A 24,055-nucleotide genomic window follows, 5' to 3' on the forward strand; every position below is an offset into this window, starting at 1 on the left:
GTGGGATGGAGGAGGAAGCGGAGAGAGGCCGCCGCCCTGCTCACCTCCGCCCTTTGGGCCCAGGCCCCTCCAGCAGTGCGTGGCTTAGCTGTTCTGTGTGTGTGGGGGGGGAGGCACATTCATTCCAGCCATGAAGACCGAGTACCTGTTGTGTGGTCGGCAGTGGGGAAGCCCTGGACACTCCAATGTGAGTAGGACAGTCACGCCCTCAGAGATCTCACGGCGTGGCCAGGAAGACAAGCCGAGAACACAAATCCAACGGAGCACGTGAGGGGCTGGAGTGGAGAACTCCAGGGAGAGCGCAGGGGCCCCGGGAATGCGGGAGCCGAATCCTGCCCACACCTGGAACAGCCGACCTTCCCACGCGCACCTGCAGGTGAGAATCCCTCCAGCCGACCCCTTGCTTACGACTTCGTGAGACCTGCACGAAGACCGGTTAGGCGAGCCGTGCCAACTCCTGACGCACAGACACCGAGAGATGATAAAGGTGTGTTGTTTTTAGCTGCCAGATCGGTGGTAGTTTGTTGTGTGGTTCAGAAAACACACGCAGCAGGAGATTGCTAGCATGTGGGTATGTTGTTTTCCCCGGGCGTGAAGTGTGCCGGGGACATGTTTCCGTGGCACAACAACAGGTGAGCGCACGGGGCCGCGGAACACGCAGCAACCATCCGCCCTGGCGGGCGCTCGTGAGAGCCTGAGGTGCCCGCCCCGGTGCCCACACGCAAAAGCCAGGCAGTGGGTTGGCCCCTCGGGGGTGTTCCCAGGTCATGCACTGCCCACGTGTCCACGAGAGAAGACGTGACGGCAGAGATGCAATCCTTCCTTTCTTGGCGATAGATTTCTAGGCGGTCTTGCTAACCTTAATACAAGGCTAAGAAGGCAAACATAGATTTTTAAAAAATATTTTATTTATTTATTTTTAGAGAGGGAAGGGAGGGAGAAAGAGAGAGAGAGAAACATCAATGTGCGGTTGCTGGGGGTTATGGCCTGCAACCCAGGCATGGGCCCTGACTGGGAATCGAACCTGCGACACTTGGGTTCGCAGTCCGAGCTCAATCCACTGAGCTACGCCAGCCAGGGCTCAAACATAGATTTTTAATAATGCTAACCATTCCAGTCACCATTCCACAATAGCAAGACAAGGTTAGTCAGGAACACCCAATATGTAATACTTTCAAGCAAGACTTTGAAAATGCACCATTTTAGGGGAAACACGAGGTTGCAGAGAACTAAAACTATGCAGGTTTTCAGTGCTCAAACCTGTGAAGGGTTTGAATTTAAAGCAACTTGAGTCTCACTTGCTAATCCCCTTGGGACGAGCCAGCGACACCCAGTTCTGTGGCCAAAGGCCTTACCTCGGCTGCTTAGGGGTGGTGGTCTTTTTCTTCCGGGCCTTCAGCCCTGGAAAAATATCAAAGCAACCCCAAAATGGTTCCTTGTTTTTTAAAAAAGTAAAGGGAATCATGAACAGGTCAGTTAAATCCATGCTGTTGATATTTAGAGTAAGAAATAAATTGGTTTTGTAATCATCACATTAGTATTTGGTTTCTTGGCTATCTAAGGTGTTTGCAATGTTCAAAAGGATCAAACTTGCCACATGTATTGCCTCACTGCAGGTTAGATCGTTTATGAGAGTTACTTCCATATATGTGTAAGTGTTTAGATGTGCAGAAAAAGCCCACAAGCCTAACAGCCTCAGCTGCGCATGAAACAGAAACCCCGGGGGCGGGGGGGTGACCTGCCGTGCCACTGGCTCCTGGGACAGTCGGGAGCCTCATTGATGACACAAAGGGATCTGGGTCCCAGAATCCGAGCGGGGGACCCGGCCTTCTGACAGATGGCACCTGTTACGTTGTAATAAGACAGAGGACAGAGAGCACCTTGATGGATTTGCAAAAGTCTCCAAGTGAAAAAAAAAAAAGCAAATCGCTCAGCAAAACCTAGTGCGATCCCCCGTGGGGAAAAGTCAACTCGAGTAAATGACATACACTTGTAACTAATGGGAAAAGGTGACACGTTTACACTCTCCACCTCGATACCTGTGGAGGGACGGGGGACTCGCACCTTCTACCTAATGCAGACGCGTCATGTGCAGACGCCTGGGGCAAGGTCCCCGGCAGCACCCGGCACGCAGAGGCAGCGGCCACCCCCTCTGCCCTGTTTGCCTCTGACAAGAGTCCAGTGAAGTCATCACAGTTACTACCCCATTTCATAGACGGGGAAGCTGTCTCACAAGTGGGCTCCGAGTCAGAAGGTCAAGGACACGGAGGGCTGGAGCCCAGACAGCCCCACTTGGGGCCTGTGTGCTTAATCGGAAGGCGGAGGGAGAGCCCGCCTTACCTCGCTGCCTCCAGGCCAGCGGACCGAGGTCTCCAGGAGGAGGGGCGACACCGGAAGTCGCAGGAGGAAGGAAGGACGGGCCTTCGCGGAGGGAGCCGCTCGCAGGGGCCACGACCTCGGCTGGCGCGGAGGCACGGGGACCCCGTACTGCGGGCGGCGGGGAGCCGCTGAGGTTTCAAAGTGGGGGGGGGTGCTGGCCAGCACGGCCGAGCCCGAGGGTCTCCAAGACGACCCTCTGATGGTGGTGTGACGGGGTTGCAGAGAGACGACATGAGCGACACCAGGAGCCACGCTCATGGAAGGCCGTGCAGCCTTTCAAAGGAAGGACCCACGATTATACTCCAATAAGGTGGTGGTTAAAAAAAAAAAGAAAAAACCAACCGCAGGGCCCGGGTGCCGTCCACAGGGATACGGGAAGGGGACGTGTCTCCACCGACACTAACGAGGACTGGAGGTTGCCGTGTGGATTCTGCTGACCGTAATCGTGACCTTCAGCCACAGCTCGGCTTTGGAAACGGGCTCCTCGAGCGATGCCGTGTGTGTGGAAGGCAGTTAAGGTCTGTTCTGCCTGTCACACCTGCTCCAGTGTTTAACCTGCAGCAGCCAGGTTAGCCTGCGGGACTGCCGGTCAGGGGACGCGGCCTGGACACAGTGGGCCCTGCGGGGCTCCTCCCGCAAGCCGCTGCTTTTCTGGACCGAACCCCGCTTTTTCCGCACAGCGCCTGCCTGGGTACCCCCTTTTTCCTGGCGGAGGTATAGAACCACATCGCCCCTTTTTTAGGTCCACTTTGGGATTACAGAAGGGACGTGTCCTAGGAAAAGGGAGGGAAATGACCCACAGAAGCAGACAAAGGAATGAGGGTCTCATTTGAGGGGAGCTCCGTTCCTGGAATCTAGGGGGGCCATTCTTGCTTAGTCACGGGTAAGGCGACGCCCTCACCCCACCTGTCCCTGCTGCTGGGACTTGGTCTTTGGTGCCTGCCGCGTTTTGTCCTCACCTGGCTGCCCCCACAGCTCCTACCTCTCACGGTTCTGTTTTTTTTTTTTCATCAGAGATCCCCTTGGCAGTGAGGTCAGACCGGCCAGTTCCCGCACCTTTCCGGCTCTAGAGTGAAACCCGGTAGGTGGCGCCATGGGCCTCTTCCTAGAGGTGGGACTCCAGGCTCAGAACCTGAGAACCTTCCAGGCAGGGCAGGATTGTGAGGCTGCATTCTGTCCCCTGCAGAGGCCCAGCCCCCCCCACCTGAGATGGCTCCTCCCCCTCGGCTTTCTCCTCCATCCCTCATTCATGTCGCTGGCCACTGCCTGTCTCTTGCGGGACCATAAGGGGGCTCTTCCCAGCCCTGTGCTCGGGCGCCCTCCCACCACCCAGGGGCAGCTCTCCGAAGCCAGCCATGGCCACAGTGCAAGCAGCAGGTAGGGGCCACCGAACAGAGTCCAGGGGGGAGGACAGGGTGGGTGTGGCTGGAGGAGAGGATGGAGGGGCTCGCGGAGCAGGGACAGGAGGGAGAGGAGAGGGACCCTTGCAGCGGAGGGGGCCTCTCTTCTTCCCGAGGGCCGCTGCCCGCTGCAGCCCCCGAACCCCATGAAGCCCTACCTCAAGGCCTGGGTTCCCTGGTTTCGCTCCGTGGCTGCAGGAGGGCTCAGTGCGGGTGCTGCTGCGAGACGGGGGGCAGGGGTCCGAGCCCCCACGGGCCTGTAAGGGCCTGTGAAAGCCACCGTCTGGGGCGGTGCCCCCGAGTTCCTTACCCCGGGGGGCGACCTCTCCACCTCACCTTGGCAGCGGGCATCCGCTCCCCCAACCAAAGGTGCCTGCTTGTCACCAAGTTCAGGGCTCTGTGAACGGTAACGAGTTCACGGCAGGCTCTTCAAGGTTTCTCTCCGCCAGCACAGACAGCGGTGACAGATTTCACAGGGAGAGGTCTTCTGTGAACCTGAGCGGGTTACCTTTTCCCCCGTAATCACCCAAACCTCCGCGATCCCAAAGAGCACTGACATCTTCATGGGCACCCTCCCTAGGGTCTGGGCACTTGAGATTTTTTTTTAAAGATTTTATTTATTTTTAGAGAGGGAAGCGGGGGGAGAGAGAGAAAGAGAGAGAGAGAAACATCAATGTGCAGTTGCTGGGGGTCATGGCCTGCAACCCAGGCATGTACCCTGACTGGGAATCGAACCTGCGACACTTGGGTTCACAGCCGTGCTCAATCCACTGAGCTACGCCAGCCAGGGCGGCACTTGAGACTTTTTAAAACCAAGAACAGCCTTCTGCGATAACCCGGACCTGTTTCTAACCTGAGTGAGGCAGTGCCTCATAGTCTATGCGCCACAGCTCAGATCTGGAGCTGGGAGGACCTGGGTTGGAATGCCCACTCATCAGCCAAATGATCCCGGGCAAGTGACCTTAAGTTCAATTAAATCATTACTGAGCACCTACTGTGTTCCAGGCATTGGAGATAAGACACTATTCTGGCCCCCAGGGGGACCCTGTGGACCTGGCCGAGTGGGTGACGGGCTCTCACGGCACCTGTAATCCGGATACAGTGCCTGGGCACCCTGGCTGTGGCGTGCGCCGTGGACCAGTGCGCAGTGCCCAGCACGTGACAGGAGCGTGACAAACGTTGGTTTCCCCCTTGAACTTGCCCTTAGACATGGGGATGCTGTCCCTCTGGAGGATGCAGAAGGACCAAGGCTTCCACAGAGGAGACGCTGTTGAATCAGTAATTCTGGCAGGATGCTGACACCTCGGTCCGAGGGAGCGGGCTCAAGTCGCGTGGGGAGTTTGTAGAACAATCCAGAGGGAGCCAGGTGTCCTTCCGTGACAACCCACCTCTTCCTCGTGCTTCCCTCAGCGCCCCAACGTGGCCTGCGTCTTCCTGGACCCCCGCTACCCCCAGCACAGTCTCGGGAAGGCGCCCTGGGCTGCTGGCGCCCTGAGTACGACAGAGGCAGACGGAGTCAGACCGAGTTCGCGTGTGGCCGCCACAGACGCGTTGGCGTCCGTGTTCTAGCCCCTCACGGGTGTACACGTGAACGCATCTACGGAGACCGCGTGGCTTTCCAGGGCTTTGGGGTGCAGTTGCTCGGAAACGTACTCAGCTAGAAGTGGGCTATCCTGAATTCACTCCCCGTTCTCATGAGCCTCGCTAGGAAGTGTGGGCCTGAGGAGAGACTTTCTAGATGTCGCTGCACAGGTCCATTGTTGGTCTGCGGGCAGGAGGGCGGCGAGGGCGTCGGCTTAGTGAACGTGGGGTGCAGTGTGGGGTTTTTTGTTGTTCATAACATTTATTTCTTTCTTTTTTTAAATTTTATTTTAATCCTTGTTCAAGTACCTTTTTCTGTCCTTTACTCCCATGCCAGCCCACCCTCCCATCCCTCCCCACCTCCCTCCCATTTCCACCCCCCGTAGTGTTTGTCCATCGTTTTTTTTTTTTTTAAATATAGTAATTATCTGCTACTGGTGATAAGATTGCCCAGGTGACCTGGCAAGAAGCTGTATGTCACGTAGAAATGTTTGTGCGTAATTTCTCAATTATTGAGAAATAATTTGCCTCGTAGAATTGTAAGGCTCACCCTGGGCTTACTGTAAGACCTAAAACTCAGCGCTTATCTAAGATAAAAATTTAGCAAACATTCAGCAAATATTTGGCAAGGGCCTTCTCCGAGCTGGGCACTTGCAATTGGTTACAGCCTTGGATTTTGAAATATTTGCTTTTTTTTTTTTGCCACAAACCCAACCATGTGAGAGACCAGCTCGAATGTGCAAGCCGCTCACGTGATGGGTTATCAGCACTCCGCAGAGCCTGCCAGGAAGGGTGGGCTGCTTGTGTCGGTCTCCCGGGCCCCACTCCCCCCCAGAAGCATGTGCATGTAGCAGTTACAATCGTCTCTACGTACTTTCATGGAGCTGGCAATACTCAGATTTGTTTTAATGTAGGCATGGCGTGAAAGCACATTAAGAGCAGAGTGTCAGCTAACTGAAAAACATGCATGGAGGAAGGTACATTCCCAGTCCTCTTCAATAAGGATATTGCATTTTCTGTTAAAATCGGCAAACGGCGGCGGCTGGCTTTTCTCGTGCACTTTGCGTGGAGGCAGTGGGCTGTGACCGGCCCCGCGTGCCGGTTCTGGGGTCGGAAGAGCCACCTCTCCTGGCTGGGCGTCCTCGGGACAGTCGGGAAGACGTCCCGTGCTTCGGTTTCCTCATCCAGCCGTCGGGGGATGCCCGTGCCCCGTTCTGGGGACGGCCGGAGGGTGGACTGAGATGCAGGTGGGGTCGCCCGGGGCCCACTTTGCAGGGAGCCGCTGTCGCCAGCCCCAGCCGGGCCTCGCCCTGCAGACCGCGGCTCCCTGGCCTGGTCCAGCGCCATCCGTGCTCCTCGGCGACTTCCACGCCCTCCTCCCCTCCTCTCGAACCCCAGCACTCCCGCCCGCGCCTGTCCTCAGGCTCAGCTGCCGGCCTGCTTCCTGCTTCACACAGCAAACACGCGATGGGCAGGGAGCAGCCCCCTCCTCCTGACTGCCCACCCACGCCGGTGCCCACGTTCTCCGCCTTCTCCCTCCTTCGGCCTCCTCCTCCCTTCTTCCTCTTCTGGATCCGAGGGTTCCTGCCAGCTTACCAGGGCGCTCTTACTCTCCCTCCCCTTAACACGGAACATACAAAGCTGCTCTTCCCGGCCTCCCCCAGGCTCTGTCCGCCTCGACTTCCCCACTCTGACACGGCACCCCTTGTCCGCCTCACTCTGTCTGCCCTTGGCCTGCTCCCTCTATCCCCCGCCCCCAGCGCTGACCACTGTCCCCCGCCATCACCACCCCCTTAGAGTGTGGCTCCCCAAGGCAGAATGTCACCAGTTCTGTTGCATCGGGGGCAACGTGCGGGCTCCCAAACGTGGGTTGAGTGGGGGGACCGCTGTCGGCCGCTGAAGTTGTCTCAAACCTCTTACCGCAGGGTGACGCTTCCCAGACCCCTGCTCGCATGCGTCCTCCTGCAGGCAGGTGTCACTCTGGGACACGCGCACACCAGGTAAGCCGACGCGAGCTCGGCCTCCCCTCCCTCCCCCTCCGGCCTGCGTCTTCTGATCCACACCCAGGCTCTAGCACCGCGGTCACCGGAGCCCGAAACCTGAGCGGCCTGAGCCTTCCACATCCACCCAGCAGGTCATCAAGTCTTAATGGGCTCTTAGCCTCTTTCACACCTCTCCTCCCTCAGCAGGCACCGGCACCGCTGCAGCTGCGCCTTCCTCCTCGAGCCCCTGCTCCTTGGGTCTGCAGCCAAAGTCGCCGTCCTGACAAGCAGATGTGATGCTCCTCTCCCCTGTTCAAACTCTGTGCAGTTCCAGCCCTTAGGGGCTGCCACCCCACCTCCGTGAGCTGGGCCCGCCTCCCCCGGCCAGCCCCACCCTGGCCTCCCGGAGGTGCTCCCTGGGCTGCAGCCACACCAAGTGACTCAGAGTCTTGGCAGGTAGTGGGCTGTGGCATGCTCTTTGGGACTGCGGTTCGCTCTGCCCGGAATGCGTGTCCCTTGGGCCCTCAGGCCAAGTCACCGCTGGCCTTCCAAGCGGGGCTTCCTCCCCGGTATTTTCCAGCCCCCAGGGCACCCGGGCACCTCTAGTGCTCTCACTGCATTGCTCTCTGTGAGCTCACTGTCTGGCTCCCTACCACGCTGCTCCATTTTTTGTCCCCAGTCAGTAATCTTTGTGCCCCCTGCCCCCCGCCCCGGCCTTACACGGTGGGAACCTGGGAGAGCACGTCACACTCAGTTTGCGGGATGAATGAAGGGGAGGGAGGGGAGGGACCTGCCTGGAGTCAGTGAGCGGCCATGAGCGGAAGTGATGCTGGGAAACCCTCAGACCTGCTGTGTCATTCACTAATACGGACTTCTGAGCTGGGGGCGCTGCTGGGGGCGGGGATGATTTTTGGAAGAGAAGGGAGTCAGAGGCTACCGATTTTGTGGAGTTTGATTAGCAAACATAGGCCTATGAGGAAGGGAACATTAACCATGAGATTGTAGGGGCAGCTGCCAATTTACACTTAGTCTGACGGGGAAGAAACCACGGGGTTCGCTGATGCTGCTTGCTAGCCGTATGCAAGGAGGGAAAAGCCGGCCCCCTGTATGGGTTGTCCGTAGCTGTCCAGGTGTTCGTGTGACCAGAGCTGCTTCTCACTGGTTGGTGAGGGAGGCGTCAGGTGGGGCTGCGCCCCAGGGCCCGCTGGCGGGGGCTGTCACTCCCCGCGGCTGCTCTGACCCTATGGTTTCTCTCTCCCAGCTGCTCGGGGGAGCTCACGGCCATGCCACCCCAGGCCGGGGCCTCGGCTGACTCTGAAGGCCATGGCCGCTCTCAGCCAGTCTTCATTCCCCACCTGGCTCTCGGTCTACCGCTGGCCAGGCCCTCACCTGGCCCACCCCGCACTCCTCCCCATTGGACCGATGAGAACGGGCTTTGAGGAGCTAAACTTGTGACCAAGAAATAGCATGATGTTGACCCTGAGACTATACCTGCCGAAAAGGACTCCTCCTGGTGAGTTGGGCTCAAATTAATAACCAGAGCCTAGCAGCCATTGTTTATAGGGGTTCCTCCTGCACACTGCATTTCCGGGAGAAGCTACCTACTGGGCTGTCTGGCCTCCTGCAGTGTCTCCCAGCCTAGCTGAGCTGACCCTTGTGAGAGAGCTCCTAGGGCCAAAATTGGACCAATAGGACTGAGACTTTTCCCATCCAATCAGAGGTGCAGAGCTATATCCTTATGAGCGTGCCCCCACTCCAGCAATCAAAATAATTCCATTACAACAAATCAAGACAGTGCTCTTTGAACCAATCAAACTGAGGATTCGGAGTCCTCATTTGCATGAAATTGGACCAATCAGAGACCAGAGGCTGGTACTTTCTATAAAAGCTTTCAGGCCAGGAGGCTAGACTCACTGTAACATCCCTTTAGAGCTACTGTTGAGTTGAACTGGTCACAGTGACCTTCAGTTGACAATGGTCTTTTATGAAGAACTGAAAATAAGGCGGGGTCTGAGAGGAGCTGTGTTTGTCCCTGAGCAAGCCACCTGAAAAACGATGGGCACAGCAAAACCTACAGAAGGCCTGGGGGGTCCGGAGGAGCTACAGGTGTGAGGGGCTTCAAGCCTGCAGAGCTCTCTCCTGCAAGTGTTACGACAAAGCCATGCAGTGTTAGCTGTGACAGCAGAAATGCTTCCGTGGGGAAGTCTCGACAGTGATCTCTCCGCTCAAATGTAGATCACTTCCACTCTTCTGAGCCTGTTTCTGGTCTGTGAGGTAGCAATAAGGACCTCCCGAGTAGACAGGGCTGGGACAGTGCCTGTCACACAGTAGGTGCTCAGTATTTAAGGGCTTTGTCCCGAATGGGGGTGTTACTTTTAACCAGTACTCTAAATCACTTCATTCGATTCGTCAAGGGGAAAACATCAGCCGAACACCAGCAGGCCCCGGTTCGGACACAGGCCCGGCTTTTTCCCGGGGTTTGCGCTGCCACTGACCCTGGCCACGCCCTGATTGGGATCCCGGGACGCTCCAACTGCGGAGCCCTGGCCCCTCTGCCCAGGGCGGCGACACCCAGGGGGCAGCCTGGGTACTGCCGCTGCCAGGCCCTCCTCCAGGGTGTCTCAGCCCCAGGCCTCGCCCCGTTGTGGGTGGGCTCGGGCGCTCGGATTCCTGGCGGACTAGGAGTCTCCGTGTCCTGGGAAATGGGTGGACCGGCCCTAGCGCCGGGCTGGCGGGCTCGCGGGCCATAAAGGTCGCGACTCGAGTGCAGGGTCTGCGAGCTGGTGTGTGTGTGTTCTCGCGGTGGGAGGTCTGGGAGGCACGCATGCCAGGCAGTAGGGCACCTAAGGTCACCACCAACAAGTGGCCAGCGGGGCGGCCCCGGCGGCCCCTTTAAGACGCCGCGCAGCCCCGCCTCGCGCCGCACCCCCGCCGGGAGCGGCACCACGTGACCCGGGTCTTGTGACTGGCGGGGGGAGGCCGGGAGGGGAAGCCCGCCCGCCGCCCGCGACAGGGGCCATCCCCGCCGCCGCCCGCTCGGAGCGGGACCGCCGCCGCGCCGTCCGGGAGTCCCCGCCAGTCCGAGGCGGAGCGGGAGTCGGAGAGGGAGCAGGGCCGGGCGCGGTGGGCGCCGCCCGCCATGGACCACAAACCCCTGCTGCAGGAGCGGCCTCCCGCCTACAACCTGGAGGCCGGCCAGGGCGACTTCGCGTGCGGCCCGCACGGCTACGGCGCCATCCCCACCGCGCCCCCGCCGCCGCCCTACCCCTACCTCGTCACAGGTGGGCAGGGAGGGCGGGGGCCGGGGTGGGCGCAAACGCGGGACCGGAGTGGGGGGCTGCGGGACCGGGCGCCGGGGCGGGGCGGGGCGGGGGGGGGCGGTCCGAGCGGGCGGGGCGCCCCGGGATCCCACTTGGGGTCGAGCCCTAGGGCGACCTTTGACCCCAGGCCAACTTTTCTCCGGGCGCTGCCCACGCGCAGTTTGGGAACGCGGGGCCCCAGGGGCGGGCGGCCTGTGGGGAAGGGTTGGGGGGAATCTCCCGCACCAGGAAGCTGCTGCCCCGCACCTTCGGCCCACCTGCGGGGGGGGGCGGGCGTTGCGCGCACGAGGACCTCTGTTCCCAGGAAGTGTCACAACCCGGTTCAAATGAACTTCATTAACCAGGCTCTGTGTCCGCTTTAGCACCCGATAAAGCTCCTGGGAGGTACTTAGGGAAGGCAGCCGTTGTCTGGATTTTGAAAAGGAGCGTTTTTGTGTGTGTGTGTGTGTGTGTGTGGCGAGGGTGGGGGCGAGGAAGGGCAGGAGAAGGGGTTCACCGACTCCCCAGCTTTCCCTCCTTGCCCCGCTTCTGATGTGCGCTCCTGTCCGCAGGGATACCCACCCACCACCCCAGGGTCTACAACATCCACAGTCGGAATGTTACCCGGTACCCCGCCAATTCCATCGTTGTCGTCGGCGGCTGCCCAGTCTGCAGGTATGTCACAGGCCTGGGGCCGGCCCCCGAAGCCTCGGAGAACACACGTACCCAGGGGCTTCGCAGAGGCAGAGCCGTCGGAGTGGGTCCGTGTGGACTTGGGACAAGCTGTGGTGGGCGGGCATGGGTTCCGTTTTTTAGAAGGGTTGAGTGCTTTGGGCCGTGGAGTCCCAACGGAATTGGATGCCGAAATGTGTGACGTTTGGATTGATAACCTCTCATCCGCGGTTCTCTTGAGCGGGGTGGAAAGGTTTTCTCCCCCTCTAAGTGCATGGGCAGGGGAGCCCTGACTCAGGTGGCCGGTGCGTTCAAGGAGCCGGAGGCCGGGGGAGCTAGGCTGTCAGCGCCGCCTCCTGCACGGCAGGGCTGACACCGCCCCGGGATGGAGATGGGGCAGGAGCGGGTTTCATGCCCTCGAACTGGAGCCCTCACGGTCTTCTAACGGCTGTTTGCATGGGGCCACCGATGCAGCTAGCTAGGGGCCTGCTCTCCAGGGGTCCTGAGGGTTCCAGTTTAGCAAGACTCGGTCCTGCCCTTGGTGGAGTCGAGTGCTGGGACAGTCGAGAAAGTCAGTGCAGACTTGGCAAGGACCGTTTTTCCTGTCTGGGAGGAGGAAGTTTAAGTCTCTGAGATGGGCTTGAGAAAGCCTGGTTGACACTCAGGCTTGCTTTTGAAAGCGTATAGAGAAGGCTCAGAGTGGTGTGAAAGGGAAGTTAGTGATTTCAGAGTCACGGGGGGCGGTGAGGGGGAGACCGGAGCCAGGGAAGAGGGAGGGCGGGACAGGGGTGGGAGCAAAAGCCTGGACCCCCAGAGCCAGCTGTGGCCCAGTAAAGGGGCTGTGGGCAGGGGAGAGCCCCTGGAGCTCTGTGCCAGCCCGGGGACCCCGTTTGCAAACCCAGAGAGGGAGTCTCTTCTGACACAGCTGGTGAAAGTTAGGCCTTCGGAAAATGTGGAGGGGAGGGCGGGAAGGGCAGACAGCTGGCCTCCCGGACACGCCTCTCTCCGCGAGGCACCGGGGGCGTCAGAGCAGTCGGGGTGGAAGGGGCGGAAGGTACCGGGAGGGCTTGGGTCAGAGGGGCTGGACTCGGAGGCCGCTCCTTTGCTGCTGGGCAGGGCGTGGGTCACGGCGTGGGTCACGGTGTGGCCCCCTGCGGAGCGAGCCTCCGAGAATCCTGGGAAGTTGCGTGAAGAGGTGGGTGATGGGAGCCCCGCCGTGTGTGTGAGGCTGGCCCCGGGTACTCGGCCCTGGTGTGTGCATGGCCCCTCCGTCCCCACTCAGCCCAGCCTGAGGATTTGGGGGGCCCATTTTTTGGAGCGGGGTCTTCACGTCATCTCCCAGGTTAAGTGAGGTGTCAGACTGGTGAGTTCAAGGAGGACCAGGAAGGTGCCTGGAGCAGAGGGGTCGGCTGGGATTTCGGGGGTTTCGGTGTCTCCTGCCCTGTCCAGTCGCCGCCTCCCAGCGGTGCCCAGCCTGCTGGGGAGCTGGGTTCGGGTCCTGGCCCCACCCGTTACCGGCTGGGCCTGTTGTTCCCCCTCCTGGGAAATGGGCACACCTGATGGGGTGGTCTGTGAGCCTCCTGTTGGCCCAGGCCCCTGCGTTCAGGGGAGCGGCCACCAGCAACACGGCCCTCGTGGCCGGTGGAGGCGGGGAGCCGAGGCTGAGGTGTCTGCGGGGCTGTGAAGCTTCCCGCACCCTGGCTGGGCCGCTGCCAGCGAGGGGGCGTTCCCCGGGACCTGCCCTTCCCTGGGTGGGTGCTGTGTGGTTCTGGGGGCCGGTGGCTTCGGCCCAGGGGTCTCCCGTCATCCCGAGTCACGGGCTGGGAGACAGGACACTTCCCAGCGGCCACACCGCGGCCTCCCTTTCCATCCAGCCCGCCAAGCCCCGTCCCTCCCCCTCCCCCTCCCCCTCCCCGGCAGCTTGGCAGGAATTTGCTGGAGTCACACGGCTGCGATCCCCTCCGAGTGAGTCTGGTGTACGAGTCCGTGTCACCTGTCACTTCGCCATCGTCTGGCTGGCACTTAAGCAGCCTGACTCCAGCGTCCCCTTTTAGCCGACTGCAGGGGCCTCGCGTCCGGTTCAGCGGACGAGTGGGTGCGCTCCTCCCCGCACCCGCCTGCGGCCCTTGGCCCGCCGGGCTCCTCCAGGCCCCAGGGCCTCTGCGCTGGTCCTCCCGTGGGCTGTGGCCGCCCTCGCCGCAGCACTGCGGGTCTGGGGTCCGGGCCTGGCCGGGTCGCCCTGGGCCACCGTGGGGCTGCGTGCTGAGAAGGGGCCCTGCGTGACGGGGGCCAAGGCTGGAATGTGACAAAAGCAGCAGACACGGGGCCTGGCCTGCGCCGGGCCCAGCGCCGACGCCGGCTGGGGTGTCTTGGGTGTTTCGTTTTAGGGGTGACCAGAGGGATAGGAGGGAATCCAGGCCCAAGTGAGGCCTCGGAAGCCGAGACAGAGGCTCAGGGAATGTCGGTCAGGGTCCAGGGTGTGGCGCTGGGTGGTCAGCGTGGGTGCCACCGGGGACCCGAGGAGAGTTCTGGGAGGCGAGAGGCAGGCCCCAAGCGTGTGCACAGGACATGGGTGCCGAGGTGGGGTGCACAGGGCTCACCGGAGGGGGGTTGCGGCAGAGTCCTGGGGAGCTGGCTGTGCCCGGATTGGCTGGGAAACAGGCCACCAGGACGGTCCCTGCCCACGTCACACCTGGGGGCTCCCCTGGCCTGAGGGGCAGCAGCGGACAGGTCAGTCGGGGCCTGTGTCCTGAGCTGTGTCCTGGGCAGTGTGCAGAGCGGGGGGCCCGGGGCTGGCTGGTCAGCTGCTGGCTCTCCAGGTAACACCCCGGGTCTCCAGTCTGCTGCTCCCGGACCAAGCCTGGGCGGCCCACAGCGAGTGCCCGGCAGACTCGCTGCCTGGTGCGCCTCCCCAGGCCCTAACCTCCGGCTCCACCCCCCGCTCCAGGCAGAGCTGTCCCCGGGCTTCCTTGGGGTTTGGAGGGCTTCCTTGGGGTTCGGAGCGCCGGGAGACCTCACCCGAGCTTGCTCGCAGCCGCCCCGGAGTGGCCAGCAGCTCTGCGGACCAGGCGGGCCTCCCGCTCCTGAGCGGGGGAGAGTGGACCAGACTTTGCAGGCTGGGGGCGGGGGCTGGCTGGGCGTTTTGGGGCATCCGGCCTTGGGCCACCCGAAGTCCTCCCCGAGGAGGCTGCCCTCCTCCCTGAGGGCTGGGTGCCGCCTGGAGCCACCCTGTGCTATGTGGTGAGTGGGGTGAGCGGGGAGGGCCGTCGGGGCTGGGGGTGCCGACTGAACAGCCCTCCGGCCCGGGGCTCCGGCTTCCTCGGCGGGGCGCAGGGGTGGTGCCTGGGGGCGGGGGCTGCCGAGAGGGCTCCGGGGGGTGGTCCCACTTCTTCCCGGTTGGGGGGCCTGGCCTCGGACGCTCTGGGGACAGGTGGGCTCAGGGCCTCCAGCGTGTTCGTCCTGGGGGCCCGCCCAGACCTGCTCTTGACGGATGTCAGTGGGACTACGTGTCCCCTTTCTTCTGAAGGTCAGAGTCAGGAGTTAAATAAGTGTCTTGAGAACTAGTCAGTTCTCTGATTCCCCTGCTCGCCCCCCCCCCGCCCGCCCGCCCGCCCGCCCGCCCGTGGCCCAGGAATGGAGGCGGGGGAGGGGTGGCTCAGCCACAGCTGAAGCCACTTGCTCAGACTGGGTTCTGGGCCCGTTGGTGAGGGGCTGAGACTCGTTCACCTGGGACAGATGGAAGCGGGCATTTAGGGGCTCTGGAGAGGGAGCTTGCGAGGCCCTGGGCAGAGGACCGTACGAGGGCTGCGTGCCTTTCCCCTGGGGGAGGGGCTCCGCACCCCAGGCTTGTTCGGGGGCCCCCTCCTCCCTCCTACGGGGCACCCCAGAGAGGGTACAAGGGTGCGTGTTGCTGCATCAGGATCGGTGTGGAGGCCACGCGGTATTTCTCAGTTCAGAATCACTTGGGTTAAAAACCTGAGTTGCACCAGCACTGCTGTTGAGGGTGGGGGCAGTGTGTCTGTCGTGCAGACGGTAGTACTTCTGCAGCAGGGCGCGAGCACGCACCTGCAGTGGGTAAAGCAGTTCAGGGCACGCCGGCCGCTGGGTGAGTTTGCTGCAAACTTCGCTTTTTCCCGGGGCGTTCCGATGGGCCGTGCGGCTCCGCGGGTTCAGGGTGAGCGCCTCGGGAGCTGCTCCCGGAGGGGGTGGGTGCTGTCCCCTGCGGTGGTGCTGGGCATTCCCTCCTGCGCGGGTGGGGGGTGGGTACTGGGTGTGACTTGAAGCTGTCGCAAACCGGGCTTCCTCTTAGTCTGGTGTATTTTTTTTTTTTTCGTGATTCCTAGCAGGGCGGGAAGCACGCGGCCCCGCGCCCTCCCACTGGAGCCTGCCGTGCAGGGCCGCGGGTGCGTTCTGCAGGGGGTCTGCCCCGGGGTGGGGGGCGAGAGCTGTGAGCAGTAGCGGCGCTCACGTGGGCGCGTGACTTCCCCAGAGCTGGCTGAGAACCGGCCGCAGCAGCAGCAGCAGCAGCAGCAGCAGCAGCAGCATCTCTGGCACTTTGAGTGGAGGGAGGGAGGGAGCGAGCGAGGGAGCCCCGTTTTGGTGTAGTTCACCTTGACACTTGTTTGCCGTCTTGTTGGTGAGCCGGGCCTCCTCTCCGTGCGAGGCGGCAGAGGGAGGGGCAGGGCCGCCTGCGCATGCGCGGTGGAAGGGTCCCCAGAGCTGCCTTTGCCGAGGCCGCGGCTGAGGGTGGGTCAAGTGGCTCCGGCCAGACTAAGGAGGCTGGGGCGGACATTTGTGGCACGGGAACGTGGGGTGGGGGCGGTGACACGCCCCTCCTCTGGCAGCGCAGACGTGTGGAGCAGTGGGAAGCAGCCGGTTCCCGCGGGCTTTCCCCGGCTCCCGGGTCTGGCAGGGGCGGAGCACTTCTCACTGGGCTGTCGTCGCTCTGATCTCAGCTGAGCCCGGGACTCGCCGGGGGGTGCGGGTGGGGCTGGGCGCACTGCTCCTGCCTGGCTGTTGGGGCCTTCGGAAAGGGCCCTGGAACCTGAGTGGTGACTTCAGGCGCCTGACCTGTACCCAGTGGCACCTGATGTGCTGGCGCCCCCGCCCCCCAGGTGTCGGAGGTACTGTGTGTTGTGCCCGTTAAAGGTGAACTTGACTTTTCTCCTGAAGAGGAAGCTTTGAGACGAGATTTCTCGAGTAAGTGGTCTTCCAGACATTGCGTGAACGTGGCTGATTTTAAGCCTTTTAGGAAAATCTGTTGCTCACACCCAGTACGAAAACCTGTTTTTTTTAAAGCCTCACCTGAGGGTATGTGTATTGGTTTTAGGAAGGGAGGAGGGATGGGATGGGGAGAGAGAAACAGGGGCCGGGGGCCCGAGGCGCCCTGACCGGGGCCCGAGCCTGCAGCCTTTCGGGGGACAGGGCCTGCTCCAACCCGCCCAGGTCTCTGTTCCTACTTCTGGGATTTCCCTCCAGGAAACGGAAAACCGAAACTTTTCAACACCGGGAAAAGACACTCAGATGATTTGGTTTCTTGGTCTTGCCGTTTCCAGAGATGCAAGGATTTCTGTGAAGTAGCGCTGGCTCCTTGTTTCTTTTGTAAGAAAACGTGGCGGATGACAGGGGACTGAGTGTCTCTGCCTTGGAAGTGGTGGCTTGCAAGCGATTCCTCCTCCTCCACGCCCCCCGGGCAGCGGCCGTCTGCCCGCCCCTCCGCACGGGCAGGGCATGCGGCGGCTCTGGAGGCGGGTGGGTTGTGGCGCCCGAGGCGCGGAGGCTGCCTTTGCGGATGGACTGCGCTGCGCCAGGCGCCTGGCCGGGGGTCCGGTGGGACAGCAGGCCGGGGGCCCTAACCCGAGCCCCTCCCCCGCTCTCTCCACAGAGTTGGGGTTCTGGAGGACTCCTTCACCTTCCTGGGCATCTTCCTGGCCATCGTCCTGTTCCCCTTCGGGTTCATCTGCTGTTTCGCCTTGAGGAAGCGAAGGTGTCCCAACTGCGGAGCAAACTTCACCTAAAGGGAACGGCAGGCCCGGCTGCCCTGCCCCCGGCCGTCTTTTTCTAATGTAAATGTCGTGTACAGTAGCTTGTTTGATTACGCTGCAGGACTGTTTTGTAAAGGGAGGTGGCACAGGTTCGGCGCGTGCCAGCGGGTTCACGGCCGCGGAGTGTGGACACACTGCTTCCGAGGCTCACGACAACTCAGTAAAGCACTGCTTTTATTTTTTGCAGTCTTCAATTTGAGAAAGGTGAGAAGTGCTGTTTTAAATAAATGAGATTCATACCACTGCTTACCTGGTTCTGCTTATTCGGTGTGCAGACCCTGCCACTTCCGAAGTCGAGGAGACTAGAACGACACACCCGTCACCCACCCCAACGTGGGTCGGGCCTGCCATCTCTTGATAGGCATCTCCAGCCCAGAAGATGTTGTTTTCAAGTTCTCTTTTATTGTTATAATGAAACACGATACCTTGACATTCACAGAGCCAGGCACCTCCGTGCCAAGGACACGGCAAGCCCTCCTGTCCCGTGTGAGGCAGGTAAGTGGCCGCTCCGGCCCCTTCTGTGAAGGCAGGAGAGACTGGGTGGGCGAGTCAGGCGGGCCCGAGGAAGCCGGCTGCTAGTGCAGGGCGGCGGGCGTCCCCATGACCGAGCCAGGGGGTCCCGGGGTGGACGGCGCTCCAGTGGCCGGGCGAGGTGGGCAGACCCGCCCTCTCCCGTATCGGCGCACCTCCACAGCCTACAGCCTGTCCCTCCCCCCTGCTGAACGCCACGGGCCTCTGCGGGCGCTCCTCGCACCCAGGCGCCGAGGGCAGCAGAGGGCCCCTAACGGACCCAACTGTGGCTTCTGTGCTGGCTGGAGCGCCTGCTCTCAAGACAGGGGTTTTGCCTGACTTGGCCCGGGAGGCCCTCCCATAGTCCTGGGCCACCAGCGCCCCCCGCCCCCCGGCCGACCTAGCCAGGAGGAGGAGGAGGTCAGGACCGTGAACGTGAACTGTCGCACACGCTGGTTTATCTGCAGCTGTCCTGGGCCGGTCTCGGGCTCACTGGGAAAAGCAGCACAGCGAGACCGCAGGGGCAGTCTGAGCAGCAAGTCCCCCCATCCCTGCCCACCCAGTGAACGGCCCGGGAGTGACTTTTAACCACGACTCTCCACGCCTCCAAGATAGGGCCTACGTCCTCGGCAGCCTGCCACGAACCCCGCTGCCTGCTCAGAGCCCCTCCCAGAGGAGCGTGGGTTCCTGGTGCGTGAGGGCAGGTCTCAGCTACAGTGCAGGTGCTCCCGGGGGTCCCCCGGCGGTGGAGGAAACTAAAGCGGCAGAGGCAGCTTGGTCGGCGCCGCGAGAGCACCCTGGCTCCCACAAGTGGCCGCCCGGGGGTGTCTCCCGAACGGCCCGGCTCAGCAGCCCCGGAGGCCTTTGCAAGCACCGAGTGCCAGGGCCGCGGCGCTCGCCGCTGTGTCTCGGTCACGGGGAAGGCGGCCGGGCTGCTCCGCCTCGGGCAGCTCTGCGTTGGACCACACAGAAATGAACAATTTTTAAGTTAAATTTATATAATACTCTCATAATTTATATCGCTTACGATTCTTTAGATAAACATCATAGTGCTACTTAAGAGCAGAAGCTTTATCAAGTTAAGCCATGATCTCATTTGAACTCGGGTATAGAGTAAACCAGCCAGGGAAGCACAGACCGGCCCTTATTCTGGCTATTTACACAGTAATCAGAGTATTTAAAGAATAATCCAGTAAGGGTTGGAGCCAGATTTCCTGGGTTTGGGACAGAACAGGAAGAGAGCACTTCAAGTGACTGAGCTGGGCGCTCGGCTGACTGATGTGGGTAAAGAGAAACGTGCAGACCGGCCGGGAGCGGAGAAAGGCACTGATCGCTCAGCTGGGGACGCTCGGGGCCGGCGCCCCCTGGTGAGCCGCCAGGGCGCTGCAGCCCGCGCCGGACCATCCTCCTGCAAGTGAGACCCCAACGTCCGAGAGGATCCGGGAGAGAGAGCCCCCCGGCCACCTCCTCACCGAATGACGGGCGCCGACCGGTCATTTGTCACTGTCGGGCGGAGCTTCACAGTAGCAAAGGGGTTTTCTCCGCTGTGGGGGGAGGAAAAGTGTGTGTGCGGGAAATACTACAAGGTGGGAGTAAAAACTTGTTCGTGCTCTGTAGAGCTACATGGACCTCGTGGGAACTCCAGACAGCCTTTTCTGGCTGCGAGGAGTTCCACGGTGGCACTCGCGCCGTGCCGCCTCTTGCAGAACTATCGAAGCTTTACACGTTGGACGCAGGAGAGCCCAGCTCTCTGCAGTCCTCTGTGGGAGGGGCAGCCGTCCAGGACCAGGCCTGGGTGAAGCTGCCACGCACAGTACGCGACCAGGAGAGCGCCCTCCTGGGCCCACGGGCCCGAGCGCGTTCTCAGGACGGGGCCTGCTGGTCCGCGCTCGGAGGGAGGGAGGGAAGGAGGAGTGGGGGAAGGCCCTCCCGGGCCGCTCACTAACTGGGGTTGGGGGGGGCGACCTGCAGCTTGGAGACGTTTGTGGGGAGTTACATACCTGAGAAAAAGAGGCTTTGCAGTCCCATTTGTGTTACTCTGTGAGAAAGAAGATAAAGACAACTTACGGAAGGCTCATGAAATTGGGACACTTTAAATAAGATCTGCAGGTAAAGGCATTTAAGACGAGGGATTATTTAAAGTTACAAATGTTTAAAAGAACCCCAGAGATGCAAATCATTTGAGACTATTTTGGGTTTTTTTCTCGATATTTTCAAAGTATAAGAGCAAAACCAGAAAACATTTGAAAGGCAGTGATGGACCCTCCCAAGTGAGGGACCCCCCCACATGTGGGCCGTCTGGGACATAGGGCCGATGCAGGGCCTGCTGTGCCCGGCCTGCGGCCTCGCAGGGGCCCGGCCCGCAGCTGCAGTCGCCTTTCTGGAGCCCAGCCCTGAGCGAGGCCGTGAGAACACAGGGAGCGAGACCAGGGCCTTGCTGGGTCCGGTGCTCGGAGACTGGTGCCGACGGCCCCCGTAGGAAGACCCTGTAGGAAGTCCCACAGAGCGAGGGACAGAGAACACGGAGGAGCGAACACCGTCTCTGCCTGCAGGGGGCTCGGGGGTGTCCCACTGTGGCCGGGGCCAGGTGTGAGCCTCCACTGCAAGGGGCCCGCAGGCTCTGAGAGTCCGCTTTCAGTCCGTTCTGGCTGTTGGAAGCAGCAAGCACTGGTCAGAGCACGTGGGCGGACTCAGGTGGTCGCCCAGGACAGGGCCGTGCGTCACTGTCTGACGGGGGCGCCGGCTGGCCCTGGCGCTGAGAGCTCGCCGCACCCCCTGTGGCCGGAAACCTGGGCCAGGGCTCCTGGGGAGGCTTCTGCTGGGTTTTGGACCTACCAGCTCTCAAGGCAGAGGGCTAAGGACACTACTAGGGCTACTTCAGACCTGTCTGTGGCTGCTGCCTGAGCCTCCGAGAGCCACACAGCTAGACCTTGAACCCCAAGCCCAGCAGAGCTGTCCTGACGGGGAGCCCCAGCACCAGGAGGCCGAGTCCAACTCAGTGCCTGCTCTTCTCTGCGGTTTTACGACATGCAGTTGTACGTTTTTTTAAGAATAAAAGTCATTTTTATGCTTTTAGAAATGCCTTAAGATGGTTTCCAAATAGCTGGAATATTGTTTTAAAATGTACCAGGGCCTTTAATAAAAGGGCATTTGACATCGTTGCCCCTCCGAGCCATTCCTCCAGCTGCTGGCATCTGCCTCCATGACGACAGACTGGAAAAGCTCCATTTTCAAAAGCCACATGCCCTTTGAACATCATGTTTGGAATTAGACATTTGTAGTAATTTGGGACAACAGAGCTGCACACGAAACACTGTGCAGTGAGCGCGTCTAAGAAGAGAGCGCAAAGACACCGGGGTGGGAGGTCAGAGCCCCGCCTTCCCGCCCAGCCGCCTGGGGAGAGGCAGGCCCGTCTGGAACCCCTCCCTCAGGCTCGCACGAGAACACGGGGCGCGTGTTTAGGAGGGTTCCCGTTTCGGAGAGTCCGCCTCCGCACCATTCCCAGCTGAACAAAGCCACCGGTAGCGGTGCTGATGGGGACAGGCCTGCGGAGCCACGCGCCCCTCGCCACCAGAAGAGGGAGCAGGCTTCCGCGTGCCCTGCAGGAAGGACCACGCGGTACCTGAAGGTCACCGAGAGGCAGTTTCTGCACCGGCTGTGTCTGGACGACCGCCAGTGCCCCGGGATGTTTCCGAGCCCCTGCGACCCCGAGCAAGAGGCCCAGCCCACCGGCCCTCACCCAGGCCCCTCCCCTTCTCGGTGCCCTAGTGGCGCAGCTGCGTGTGGCTGGGGAAGCCACCACATTGGCTGGGTTTGTGTCAGATCTTGACCCCAAATAGTGAATGAGCACCTGTCCCCAGCCCCGCTTTCCTACAGCTCTTTGAAGCAAGCACACTCACAGTCTTACCCCTTAAAACCCCGACTCCACAGGTCTTCTCGTTCCAACAGGCTCACCACCACTGCTGGCCCCGCCCACGGCCGGCCTCACCGCTGCACAGACCGGACGGGGGCCCCCACTCCTCCCGCCCAGCGGCACCTCCCCAGTCACCGCCGCCCCCACTGTGTAACCTGCACTGAAACAAACAGGGAGGACAGGACCCCCGAGATGCACTAGCGTCCAGGGGACGGTCGCCTTCCTTCCCCGTTCCTTGAGGATGCCAAGCACATGCCGTCCTCGGGGGCTTCAACTTTCCACCCCTTCCGCCCGGGAGGCTCCTCCCGACCCCCGCTCGGTGGGCTCCCTGCCCTTTGGATGTAAGCTTAGCTGTCACCCCTCAGACGTCCTCTGCTACGGAGAGCCACATGCCACCTGGGTCCCCCGGCCACCGCCTCCAGAGCCCACCCCGGCCTGGCACCCAGGGGCCGCCGCTGTCAGAGGGGTGACGGGTGTCGCCTGACTTTCCCGCGAGGCCGCTCCGGGCGGGAGACGACACGCGCCGCACCTGCACGGCCCACGGCGCTGAGCCCACACTCCCTGGGCATGCGGAGATCAGGCTCCCGCTTTTCACCTTGAACCTTCCTTCAGAACACGGCACGAACACGGGAGGAAGTGCAAACAAGGTGACTAAGCGACTCAGCGACGGCCGCCACGGCCGAGAGAGCGCAAGGAGAGCCGAGGACCTGGGACAGTCGGGCGCAGAGGGGCTCCCTGTGCGTGGACCGCCCTTCCCAGGCGGCACAGACCAACGGACTGAGGCTGGGGGGCGGGCGGGGTGCACGGAGAAGGGGACCCCAAGGAGCAGGGAAGGAGGCCGAGGCCCCGCCCCCACACCCCGGCGGGCACGGCTCTGCACATCCGGAGACCGCCACCCTCCGGAGACCGCCACCCTCCGGAGACCGCCACCCGGGACCTGGGCCCACTGGGACCTGGGCCCACGCACGGAGTGGGAGGCGGCGGCGCTACTCACCGACGAGGGGGCCTCCGGTCTGGCCTCCGGGGCTTTGCAGGCAGGAGCGGGTCTGGAGCCGCCCGCTCTCTTCTCTGCAGCCGCCCGCGTGGACAGGCAGTCCAGGTAGTCCGGCGGGGGGATGGGGACGGTGGCGCTGCCCTTCTCGGACAAGTCCACGGAGCTCACGCTTCTCACTGGGGTGGGGCTGACGGCCCCGGGGGTCAGAGAGTGCAGTTGAGAAGGGGCCCTGCCCGGGGTCCCGGACACCCAAGCCAGCCCGCCATGAGAACTACACAGATGGATCGTAAAGGGCTCGGGGGGAGGGGAGACTGCAACACACACACACACACACACACACACACACACACACAGCGCCATCATCATCATCATCTGGATCTGAGTGGAGACTTGGGGGCGACTGGGAGAGGTGTCACAGGAAGCCCATGGGTGTGACCGGAGCACAGGGGCAGACAGGATGGCCCGGGAGCAGAGCAAAGGAGACCGGGCTGAAGACGGGACCTGAGGACCACCTAGTTTCAACCGTGGGCAGGGGCGGGGCCTGGGCGGGGCCTGGGCTGGACGGCTGGTGAGGAGGAGGGAGAATGAACAGAGGGCGAGGTCAAGAAGCCGGAGCAGGACAGCACTTGGGAAAATGCGTTCCCCAGTGTCACAGGCTGCTCAGTGGGCTCAAGAGGGACGGGTGGGCCTTGGGTGCAGCTACGGTGGGTGGCGAGGACCCTGGGGTGGGGCCAGAGGGCTGCGGAGGAGGGTCTGGGGTGTGAATCTTCACGGCTGGCAGTCAGAAAAGCCCGTGGAAATGGAAATCGCTAGGAAACGAGTGTGGATTCGCAGTCTCCTGCTCAGTCCCCGTGATCGGGGGCTCCCCGCACCCCCAGACAGAATGCTGACCCTCCCCACCCAACACAGCAGGTCGGGTTTTCTGTCACTGGGAAACCAGCCCCAGTCGAGCCCTACCTTGGCGAGGGCATGCTCACGGCCTCCTTGGCATTTTCCTCCAGCAGCTTGGTGTACGACGACGGGAACCAGCCCCTCCTGCACGGGAGGGCGGGGAGAAGAGGCCCGGCTGGGGTGCCAGCAGCCGATGGGCGAGGACACACACACCCAGGACGACTGGGGCCGACGGCCCTTCGCTACACCACACAGGGTGCACCTCACATCCCGGGCTGATTCCATTCGGTTCCCTGTTTATCTTTCCCCCACCACCCCGTACTGGTTTTATTTAACAGGTGAATGATCTACACAAAATCAATTCAAAATACACAGATTATCTTTGAGAAA

General features: G+C 61.6%; 2 protein-coding genes across 3 annotated transcripts in view; one reads left to right on the forward strand and one right to left on the reverse strand.

Moving 5' to 3' along the window:
- The first annotated feature begins 10,281 nt into the window (after positions 1–10,281).
- BRI3 (brain protein I3) lies at positions 10,282–17,602 on the forward strand. The gene is made up of 3 exons (XM_045821667.1): positions 10,282–10,623; positions 11,214–11,316; positions 17,198–17,602. The coding sequence occupies exons 1-3, from the start codon at positions 10,482–10,484 to the stop codon at positions 17,328–17,330; spliced, it is 378 nt and encodes a 125-aa protein (XP_045677623.1). The 5' UTR covers positions 10,282–10,481; the 3' UTR covers positions 17,331–17,602.
- A 1,238-nt stretch (positions 17,603–18,840) lies between these two features.
- The window catches only part of BAIAP2L1 (BAR/IMD domain containing adaptor protein 2 like 1), a 53,768-nt gene continuing 48,553 nt past the window's right edge, over positions 18,841–24,055 (reverse strand). For both annotated transcript variants that reach the window (XM_045821651.1, XM_045821640.1), the window contains exons 11-14: positions 23,732–23,809; positions 22,775–22,961; positions 19,868–19,905; positions 18,841–19,411 (exon numbers count right to left, since the gene is read on the reverse strand). In XM_045821651.1, the coding sequence (XP_045677607.1) occupies positions 19,336–19,411; positions 19,868–19,905; positions 22,775–22,961; positions 23,732–23,809 (379 nt within the window). In that variant the 3' untranslated portion in view covers positions 18,841–19,335. The remainder of the gene's footprint in view (positions 19,412–19,867; positions 19,906–22,774; positions 22,962–23,731; positions 23,810–24,055) is intronic.

Source organism: Phyllostomus hastatus, unplaced genomic scaffold (genome assembly GCF_019186645.2).
Source record: "Phyllostomus hastatus isolate PE091 unplaced genomic scaffold, TTU_PhHast_1.1 phas_contig_150, whole genome shotgun sequence".
Taxonomy (NCBI): domain Eukaryota; kingdom Metazoa; phylum Chordata; class Mammalia; order Chiroptera; family Phyllostomidae; genus Phyllostomus; species Phyllostomus hastatus.

Excerpts from the sequence above, each read along its gene's own strand:
- BRI3 (XM_045821667.1), top strand. The coding sequence starts at position 10,482 with ATGGACCACAAACCCCTGCTGCAGGAGCGGCCTCCCGCCTACAACCTG. Across the intron at positions 10,624-11,213 it reads CTACCCCTACCTCGTCACAG|GGATACCCACCCACCACCCC; the intron begins GTGGGCAGGGAG and ends TCCTGTCCGCAG. Across the intron at positions 11,317-17,197 it reads GGCGGCTGCCCAGTCTGCAG|AGTTGGGGTTCTGGAGGACT; the intron begins GTATGTCACAGG and ends CTCTCTCCACAG.